Below are 11,121 nucleotides of genomic sequence, written 5' to 3' on the forward strand. Positions count from 1 at the left end.
CCTCTCAAGGACTTTGTGTTAAGCTTGGCCGCACTGCACTTACAAGGTATACACATTAATGAAACACCCACTAAGAAGGAGCGGCTAAGGCTCATGTAGCAACTGTGACTTGGAATTGCCTGATTTCTCTGCATTTAAATCTCAGCTATGTTACTTTTTATAACTCTTTTTATAGACAAAAATAGAGGGTGCAAGGGAGGAGCTAGGGCCTATATTTGACTGCAGTCCTTACAATACTAATTCTATACGAGTGCCTGCCTGGTCATGCTCCTCCTTTTGCCTATCAATTCTGCAACCCGTGGTGCATTTCCCTTGAATCATTGGAGCCCCTAATACCTATTTCAAAGAGGCAGGACGTTGCAAGCCTACATGCAGGATTTAACAAATTATTTTTTTTAATGTGCCTAAATCCGGCAGTTGACCAAAGAACTTGATATTGCTTTATTAGAGAGCTTATCACTTTAAAATTGCCTACCCATAAAAATCTAGTATTTTTATGCAGAAACTCTTTTTTAGAAATGAAATATTGTGTTTAAGAAGTTTCTCCTTTCATGGTGTTCCACTGAAGTTTTAGGAGAGTAGAAACTGCATGGGAACTACACTCTACACATGCACACATGAATATTTTTCTTCAGGTTTACAGACTGCAGGAGTTTGGGACAATATAATCAACGTTGCTTATTCCAAATAGACATGGCAAACTGCAGGTTTAAAGCAGATTGTTTTAGGCATGTGTATTACTGTCATCATCCTGGTGAAGTGTGCATAACAAACCTTTCTCTGTTTTTTCTTTTTTCTTCTTCCTTCAAATGGCAGTAAAAGAGAAACTGACTGCAGACCCAGACAGTGAAATAGCTACAACCAGTTTAAGAGTTTCTCTTCTGTGTCCAGTAAGTATAAAAGTAACTCCTGCAAAGTTGGTTCTGATGAGACTGAACTGGCTGTTATGGGACAATTTTTAATGCAAGTTAAAAGCTGTGTTCACTTATATATTAACTCTGTGAGTTTGGGATCCAGCAAAGCACATAAGCACGTGATTAACTTTGAGTGTGTGAATAGTTCCATTCACTTCACTGGGGCTATGCAAATGCTTTAAGTTAATCACCTTTAAGTGTTGATGGGTTGGGTCCTAAAAGGGGATAGTTTATCTAGATATTGAACGTAGCTTAACTTCTTGGTGCTTGGCCATGGTACAACCACTGTTAGCAATAGGATGAATGTACCCGCATATACCTGTACACCAACAACTGGCTCCTGGAGCCAAAGAGATAAATTCCTGGAGCTGAAGTTGATAGGTATGTATGTACGCTTCAATTACAGGGTTTTATTGTTTTCAATTTAAAAAAAGAATCAATAGTCCGAAGGACATTTTAAGCAAATAAAGGTTGCTGCAAAATTTGAAATAGACAGGGTTGCTTGCTTCCCATACCAACCTGTGTAACTCACAAATGACTTCAGTTATTAGTCCCTTGGAATTTGGAAATGAGATCAGACACATTAATCAAAACAGATTTATTAAACTGTTACCAGAGGTGAAAGGAGCTGGAAAAGAAGAGGAATTAAACAATAGTTTGTAAATATTACAGTTCTTATCACCAGCTGAATTACACAGTATGAATGATAATTGTTATGGACTTTATTTTGCATCCTGCATACCCTTAGTTTTCCCATGAAATGTAACATACTTCTTCATTACTGTGTGCTCTGTCTTTGGTCAACAGTGTCTTAATTGCAGCTAAAACTTAAACTGTGTCAAGAATAAGGATGCATCTGTTTCCTGATTTGTCTAGATCCACTCAAGCGTGATGCTGAAAGTTTTCAGTTTTGAAATGTGACTCTCAAGAATAAAGCTGACTTTGCTACTTACTCTGTTGCCTGGCAAAATTGGGGCTTATTTGTAAGGTTATTAAATGGCCTCTTGGATTCTGACAATGGAAAGATATTTTTGGATAAAAAAGCTCCACCTTGCAAAGAACACAATTCACTTTGCTGACTCTTTTTTATAAAAGTATTTGTTAGGCAGATTATTATATGTTTATAGCTGTGCTGGATATTTTGATATTTAATCTTCATTCTTAAGGCTTTTTGGTATGGCACATATTAGCTATAATAGTATTTAACACTTATGTCACCAGATAAAAGTACTCTTTTTATTAAGCAAGAGAGAGTGCAGGAGTATTGCTTTTATAAAAAGTGAAATCCTGTTCTTAAGAGTTTGGGAGTTGTAATACAAATAATGTATTAATGTAACGGTCAAGAACACTCTTGTATACATAATATTATTAACTTTAGAGTAACTTGATTTTGTTGAATCTTTGCATAGTTAAATTTTTGTTACGTACTGTTGGAACCTCATTACCTTAGGAAGTACTAGTACTGTGCTGTCATGGTTTAATTCTGTAAGTACAATGCTCTTATTTCCTAAAGCTAAAGACTACTTAGGCTCCAATGAAAAGCAGTAATAGGGATTCGTTTACTAAATCTAGGAACTGTCTAATTTTTAGGCGTTAACAGTGCTAATATAGTAGCTCAGTCACTTAAATCCTGGTGCATCTTTTGGAGTCACAGATGTTTACTTCAGTAGTAGCTGATTGCCTTTCATTGGCACTTTTGGCAATTTAATAGTTTTTGCAACCTTTTGGTTTTGGTTTCCTGCTGACCAGTTTTCTAAAACAATACATCGGTTTGTTGTCCTATTTACCCCTATTTATAGAGGGAAAGAACAGTCCATCAGTTTTATTCTTAAACATACCTAGAAATTGATCTAGGAAAAACAAGCTTACAGGTATTTTCTTTTATGTATAGGAATAGTAAGAGGGTTTTTTTGCAACTTGGGGTCTCGTAATCTGTCCTTTTAGCTAGAGCTTTTAAATGTTTGCTCTTTGTCTGAGTTTTGGTTCAGATGAATTAATATTAGAGCAGGAAGGACTTAGAGCAAGGCAGTCTCCATGGCTGCAAGCTTAAAGATAGCTGAATTAAAATTAATGCAGAAATGAAAAATTAAGTTTTTAATGATGTGAAATATAAATGAAATACCCAACCGAGCTTTGAGAAGTGGCTCTTGTGGAATGGTTTTTATCGCAGTCTATGCTACCTCTTTCTCTTTAAGCCTAGTCTCTTCTAATAAATGTAAGGTTTAGAACAGAATATGTTAGGCATATTTTTCTGTATCATCCTGGTGATGTGTATGTAACATGCACACGCTTTGGGAGTCATCCTTCAGTGTGCTTCACTGTTCCTCTTTCATTGTTCTGTCATTGCAGAAGTTCTTAAGGACAGATACCATATCTTCCTTTGTGTCCTGTAAAGTGGCTTTTGCAATATAAATGAACTGGGATGGTGACTAATAACATAGTATTCATGGTCCTGAACACAATTCTATGACAAAACCCTTGTTCTCATTTGCTAATACATAACTTTCAGTTCCCTGAAGAAATTTTTCCCAGAAACTGTCAATGCTTGGTCTCAGACCCAAGGTAAATTTTCCTTTGGAAAGTTTGAAGAAAAGCTCTTCGCTTTTTGAGAGTAAAGTCTCATCTTTTTTTTTTTTTTTTTTAAGTGTTCTTAATCTCCAGTAATTCAAGTACCAGAACCAAAGAATGTAAAGCATGGTATGGTGAAAAATGGCTGCTAAAAGACCCATGCTGCAGCCCTCACTTGCAGGAGTGATTCATAGAATAGAATATCAGGGTTGGAAGGGACCTCAGAAGCTCATCTAGTCCAACCCCCTGCTCAAAGCAGGGCCAAGCCCCAATTTTTGCCCCAGATCCCTAAATGGCCCCTCAAGGATTGAACTCACAACCCTGGGTTTAGCAGGCCAATGCTCAAACCACTGAGCTATCCCAATTCTTGCTTATGAAAGTAGTTGTAAGGGAATAAATGGGACTACATGCATGAATAAAGGTTGCAGGGCTGGGCCCTAAATTTGAGAGGAGAAAAATATAAAGGTTCTAAGAGGCTGAAAAATCACCTCTGAATATGTTCTGAATTTCCTTGTAAGCTGCTTTTGCAAATAAGCCCTATCCCAACTTTGTGAAATTCAAGCAAGGACCTGGAAGGAGCTGACCCAGGATTCAACAACAAAGAGGCTGCTGATAGGACAGTTTGCATGAGGAAGTTTGAAAGACCATGTGTGTGTTTCCAGAAATAACCCCAGCCTTGAGGAAAGGAGTAAATAATTGATATGAATTTCACACACCCCTCCCCCCCAATCTGGCAACTATTGTGGTTCTACAATTTTCTGCAAATTCTAAACTTCCTTTTTTTTTTTTTTAGTTTTTCTCTTTTTATTGTGAAGATAACTCTATTATATGCATTTACAATGTATTAGGCTAAATGATGTGAGACTGTAGCCAAAAATATTGGACTTGAACCCTGTATTGTTCCTTTATGTGGTGTGTAAAGATGATCTAAGTTTCCCTCCCCTCTGCATCTTTTACCTTAGTAACATGAACACAGCTTGGCCAAACTGAAGGATCTAACCCAATAAGTTTTCATGTAAAGCTGGGAAATGAGACCATCATTTCTTGTCCACATTGCACACACTGTATTTAGGTATCCTATTAAGTCTTAACTAGTGTTCAGAAATTGTGTGTAATGTGGTAATGGTATTATGAGAAGAAAACTTGATGTGTGTGGCATTGCATTATTTGGTGTCATGTATTTAAGAATGAGTTCAATGTCCTACACCGCAAAGCTTCTTACAATACTTGTTAACCTGTTTTTTCCTGGGGAGTTTTGTGTCACTGCTCTGCTGCTGCTATTGTTTTTATTTTGCATCATATTTAAGCATCCAGGTTCTGGGAAACAAAAGGTCTTTGTTTCCAACATGCTTAATCATGATCCTGATTGTAGTTGGTGAATTGTACTGTGCCCAAAAGACAAATGAGCCATTGACCTACCATCTGGGAGATATGAATTTAGAACAGACATGGATCAGGGGGACTAGTACTGTGTGAAAGAAATAATATGCTTGGTCATGGGTATTGGGGGAAGGGTTGCCAAACACATGGCATGCATAGCACCTCCTGCTGACTGATCTCTATGCTACCATTACTGCATATTCCTCTGGGAGATGTATGACTCCCCTCCCATCTGTAGGTGACTTGTGTTAGTGATTGAAAGCCAGAGGGAAGAAAAATAAACAAGATAAAGATATGGGTTAGAAACTACTGTATGGATGAATGTTGCTGAGAATGGAAGCAGGTATTTCACGCTGCTTAAAGGTTGCTGTGGAGAAGCTTTGGGAAGGAAGTAGTTCACTGCAAGCAGAGCCTTTGTTCTCTTTTGTTGGTGTTTTTAGCTTCGCTGATGTTTTGAGAGCGAGTGCCACCCTGTGGCGCTAGTCCTGTATTGCCTCTTAGGAGTGTACATGACCATGTAGTTTCTGAAACATCCTGCAAACAGTTCCATTAGGTATTTTACTTAAATGGGAGAGCCTGGAATATTTTTAGGCTCTGGATTGGTTTTGGACTGTATTTTCTTTGTCAAGATTTTTCTTGTCTAAATCTTAGGCTGAGCGCGCTCTCTTCCTGTAGTATGCTGTGTGAGCGTGATCATCTACATTGCTTAGGCACTGTTCTTTTGGAGTAGATTTTTCCATTTTGGACATACTTCAGGTTGGCAGTTGTCGATTTGGAGGATGGTGTTGGCTGGGATCCCCAGTGATGGAGCAGAGCCACATGGTGCTGAACAAACACAGAATAAAAAGACACTTCCTGTCTCAAAGGCTGGGAGTGAACCTCGTCATCTCTTATATAGTCTTCCACGCTATGTAGATACTCTGTAGTGCTGAAAGAGACTAGGTGTGGTGGTAGTGGATGGCAAATTAGCTGTAGCTTCCAGTACACCAGTGAGGGAGAATAATTATTTTTCATATTTATTAGTCTAAAACACTAAAGGTAAATTGACTTTGCATTTTGGGCCAGGAGTATAAAAATGAAATGGTCTTCCATTTCCCATGACTGAACTTTGTTTACAAAAAATCTGTCTGCAGTAGCACTATGCTATCGGTACACAGAAAAGACAGAGCAAAGGTGTGTGACTTGAATATAATAATCAGAACTTGTATTTCCTGAAATACTTAATGTTTAGAAACTGAACTCTAGCACAGTTGCATCTTCGTGGTTAAAACAGATGAACGTTTGTTTTTCAAAAGAGGCAACCATTTTTTGTTTTTTTTTTTCCTCCTCCTAAAGCTTGGGAAAATGCGGCTAATTATCCCATGTAGGGCCCTGACTTGTTCACATCTGCAGTGTTTTGATGCCACTCTGTACATTCAGATGAATGAGAAGAAACCTACTTGGGTTTGTCCAGTTTGTGACAAGAAGGCTCCCTATGAACACCTCATTATTGATGGGTAAGTAACATTTGGAGCAAAATACAGTGCATAATTTGTAATTGCGATATACCGTGTCTGGGAATAGTTTATAAGCAGACATTCCTATCTAAAGTTTTTGCACATTCTACATTTGGAGTTGTTACATGTGTTTATTTCCCTGATGCTACTTACTAAAAAACCCCCCAAAGAACCTAAAAACCTCACTGAAAGCAAGCACCAGCTTCTGTGCACACCTGCCACATATGGATTCAGTGCTCAGCATTAGTTCTTCAGATCCCAATCCACCTGGGCAGGAATTTGCTTCTCCAAAAGCAGTGTGTGTGTCCTGGGGGGAGTGAGGAAATTATCATGTGGTTCTGTTCGGGAGAAAAAGCTTAATTTTAATTACTGGGAAGGATCACTCTTTCCCAGGTTGAAACGTATTTCCCAAAGTGAATCTCTATGGATTGATACACTTGAGTCACCAAAAAGCTAATATCCATAGCTCTGTTGGTAAAGAAGATATATCAAGGTGATTATGCTATTTTAACTATCCTCTCTCCTAATCCTTCCTCTAGATTTTATCCCTCAGCAGTAGGGATCAACATAGAATATTATTTTACAGAAATAAGAGCTAATTGCACAGTCAGTAGGAAATTCATTCCTTAGAGTAGTATTGTCTGCCCTCTGGCCTCCTCTTTTGAGGGATTTTGTTCATTTTACGCAGTGGCCCTGTCCACTTTACAGATGGAATAATTTCTGAGAGCCTGCTTCAGAAATGGCTGCCCCTCAGACATCTTCGTACATGGTTAGGCCAGCTGTGTTCACAGTCAGTTTAAAGAAGCTTTGTGTTTAATTTTTTTGTTAACATTACTCCATCCATAGTGGAAGGAATCTTAAGGGAAACAAGCAACTGATGGTTACGGTGGCAAATTGGGGTGTGTAGTTATGAGCAGCGATTGTTCCTCACTGTTTTGCCTTGAGATAAATGTACTTACTTGTCAATTTGTGCATCATTTCTTGATGCAATGTACTAGAGTCCATTTGAGTTACCCAAATGTTTGGATTCCTAGAAAATACATTATATCCTTGATTATCTAAATGTCAGGGAAGTCGTTGACTAAATTTGGATAAATAGGGGAATTTTCATCTTAATATACATAGTGGGGCACGAACCTGTTTTGGACAACAAGGAGCTCAACACATTGAGGTTTGGACAGTCGAGATTCTACTGTATCATTAAGTGAATGTGCAGGTTGTTATTTTAAGTAATATTTTAACATTTCAGTTTCCTTGTTGAGAACTTGTACCGAGGAGAGAGAAATGCCTGAAATTCTCAAATAGGACTAATCCTTTCAAAAGAATGGTTCTAATTTACCTTAATTTAATCTAATATAAAGTTTTTCTCCATTTCCTTTTTATTTTTTGAAGATGGATATTAAGGTTTTTGCTTCACAGGTTGTTTATGGAAATCTTGAAGTACTGCACAGACTGTGATGAAATTCAGTTTAAGGAGGACGGGTCATGGGCTCCCATGAGATCAAAAAAGGAGGTTCAAGAAGTAACTGCGTCTTATAATGGAGTTGATGGTAAGTCTTAAATTTTTGAAGGTACAAACTAAATCTCGTATTGTTTACCCACATTGTTTAAAATATTAAAATGTGAGTTTGTTTCTAAAAGAGTACTACAATTCTATGAACAACGGAACATGCCCGTTCCCTTTGTGTAGCTGTAGCTTTTTATTGATGAAACTGAAGTAAGATGTTTGAGTAACATTAACATCCATGTGAGCCTGTCTGTATTTCTGAAGCTTTGTTAATGCTTTTTAATCTGGTTTTCTTTTCACTTTTGTTGGCTTCTAAGCTTTATTTATGGCAAGCATGTATAATTTTAATTTAACCAAGTGACGTTTGTCTTCGTTGTAATGCATGTACAATATAAATTATGGCTTGAATAATTAGTGTGTTTCTTAAATCTTTGTAGGATGCATAAGTTCTTCTTTGGATCATCAAGTGTCTTCTCACCAGCAATCAAATAAAAATAAGAAAGTAGAAGTGATTGATCTAACCATAGACAGCTCCTCAGATGAGGAGGAGGAGGAACCGTCTGCCAAGAGGAGCTGTCCTTCCATTTCTCCTGCATCACCACTAAATAATAAGGGGTAAGAATAAAGTGGGCACTATTTTTAGTTAAGATGAAAATATGTTCACGACAAGCAATGGTGAAAACAAATTTCAAATGAAATTTAATTGCACCTCGGAAGTTCACTATTCAAAGTTTATTACAAACTGAGTTTATTACAAAAGAACTTGATACCACAAACTATGGCTTGATCTCAGTAGCTTATAACTCACAGAAAGACTGGGAGTTAAAAAGATGGTGGTCTGCTAGCAGAAGTGAAGATTTGTCTTGCTGCAACTTCACAGGCTGAATGAACTTTGTGGGTTTTACTACAAAACACAGTACAATGATGAAGCCATTTTTGTAACTGACCTATGACAAAAAAGGAAACCATTGAAAAAGGTCTTGAGCTAGTGTAGTTGAAGAAACAAATATTTTGAGAGGTTTGGAAATTAATCTGTGCTAGTAGAGAATAGTGGAAACAAAGTACACAACTGAGAACAACAGCAGTATGAGAAACTTACATAGTGTGGTGTGGGTGTATTGTCTGTTTTTGCCAAAGACTACCACCAGCAAAGTAGCAGTATAGAATACCAGAATAACCAGCTATAAATAAATAGCGATGCTGTTAATAGAGCAGAACTGGCAAAACATGCATGGATGAAAACACTGGGTCTATACAAAGGGATTGTGCCATTGTTCTGATTAGTATCCCAGTACTGAAGCCACTCAGTGATCATGTGAGTCTTGTTAAGATCTCCTTGGCTGTTGCTCCATAGGAAATGCCTTGTGTAGCATATAGAAATAATTGTTGGGATGTTATGCAGGCTTTTAACTCTGTGTGTGTGTGTGTGTGTGTGTGTGTGTGTGTGTGTGTATATACACACACACACACACACAAACAACTCTTAAATCCTCAGGTCCTTTTGTCCTGACTCGTGATGGCTATTCATTCTTTTATTAATATAGGCAGTGCTACCTCTGACTAAAGTTAAAGTTGCCTAACACTTTCCGTTATAAGACCTGTTTTCATATCTTTATAACTTTGACAAAATGTAACCATGTGGGCTGAAATTTTCCATGCAGATATCTGTTGTTTTATGTTTCTGTGCAAATGATTGAGCCGTTTCTGAGAGCAAGACTAGAGGAAAAATGTGTTGTCTCCCCCCCGCCCCCAGTTGTAAAAAAACTTCTTAAAACTGTTATTTTTTAACGTTCTAGACCGTTATGCTTTGGAACAAGGCTTTGAAATTTGGCGGGGGCTGTCCCCTCTGGTGTCAGGGATATGTCTTTTGCCTGAGCGACATGTGCTTTTACTGTAATGCACGCCACATTTTGAATGATTTCTTCAGGACTAACTTTTTGTTTTTTAAAGCTCTGTATGATGCATGTGTTGGTATTTTGGGTTTTGTTTTTTCCACAAGCAGGAATTTGCACTCTTCAAACTGTTTTAATATTTAAACCAAACACGTTTACAAAGTGTGAAAAACATTCTTTCCTTTGCAGCATTTTAAACCTACCCCATCAAGCATCTCCCGTTTCAAGAACCCCAAGCCTTCCTGCTGTTGACACAAGTTACATGAATACATCACTTATTCAGGACTACAGGCATCCATTCCACATGACACCTATGCCTTATGATTTACAAGGTTAGGCTTCTTATTGCTTTGAATTGAACGTAAAAAGTTCACGCTATTGTGAAGCAGTGTAAATGTACAATTGATTAGTGGTCCAGTCATACAAAATATTATTTTGGGGCTCATAGAAGATAATTCTATGCGTAACTCAGGTTAACTCTTATCTGAAGGGATAAAAACACTTAATCTCTCCTACACACTGTACTTCACTGTCTTGGTATAACTAAAAGTTAAATTTCATGATCATCCACACTTTGGTTAAATTATTTGATTTTGGGGGCGGGAAGGGCAACGTTCTCTTGAGAAACTGAAAACCTTTTTATTTTGACTTTCCACAGGATTAGATTTCTTCCCTTTCCTATCAGGAGACAATCAGGTAAGTTGTAGAAAAATTAGTAATGCAGCATAAGTTAGTTTTAAGTAAATCCCTTCTAAAGGGATTCAGGAGAGTCAGAAATTGAGCCAGTGTATAGGTTTTTGTAAAAAAGGCTTTACAAAACTTGAATGCTAAGAGAAATTTTTCTGAAATAATAAAATAAACAGGAATGGAAATTCTTCTGAAATAATCATTGCCCTTTAGTTTGCATGGCAAATATTGCATCATTGCACTAGTATATGTATAGCAGGAATTGAACCTGAGCAGTCTGCTTTCATTATGAGGAGAAATGCAAACTAGAAACCACTGGCAGAAAGAGCAAAATGCAAATTACTTTTAAATTATTTTAAATTTAAAAAGGATCATCGGCAACTAGTATTTCTCGTTAATGTCATTTTAAAGCTGAAAGCTCACTTCTTTTGGGGCTCGCCTGTATGCTAAAAAAAAATAACGGTACTACTGGAATCCGTGATCGCTACCTACTGATTTTAAGCAGACTATTCCTGTATCTGTTTCTTGAGTGCAGTAAGAGAGGTCTTCCGACTGTAAAAATAAGTATCTGGCTCTAATGTCACAGTAGTGGGTGGCTTGTGTGTCTCAATTTTGGCCAAAAGATTCCATTCAAGTATGAGTAGTTTCTTGCCAATAGGTGGGGTTTTTTGTGGGGG

At 37.5% G+C, this 11,121-nt stretch overlaps 1 protein-coding gene across 5 annotated transcripts in view; it reads left to right on the forward strand.

Moving 5' to 3' along the window:
* The window catches only part of PIAS1 (protein inhibitor of activated STAT 1), a 113,596-nt gene that overhangs the window by 97,777 nt on the left and 4,698 nt on the right, over positions 1-11,121 (forward strand). For all 5 annotated transcript variants that reach the window (XM_043523208.1, XM_043523207.1, XM_037911541.1 and 2 more), the window contains 6 exons: positions 817-890; positions 6,198-6,358; positions 7,778-7,908; positions 8,303-8,480; positions 9,947-10,089; positions 10,416-10,453. In XM_043523208.1, coding sequence (XP_043379143.1) covers positions 817-890; positions 6,198-6,358; positions 7,778-7,908; positions 8,303-8,480; positions 9,947-10,089; positions 10,416-10,453 — 725 coding nt within the window. The remainder of the gene's footprint in view (positions 1-816; positions 891-6,197; positions 6,359-7,777; positions 7,909-8,302; positions 8,481-9,946; positions 10,090-10,415; positions 10,454-11,121) is intronic.

Source organism: Chelonia mydas, chromosome 10, assembly GCF_015237465.2.
Source record: "Chelonia mydas isolate rCheMyd1 chromosome 10, rCheMyd1.pri.v2, whole genome shotgun sequence".
Taxonomy (NCBI): Eukaryota; Metazoa; Chordata; order Testudines; family Cheloniidae; genus Chelonia; species Chelonia mydas.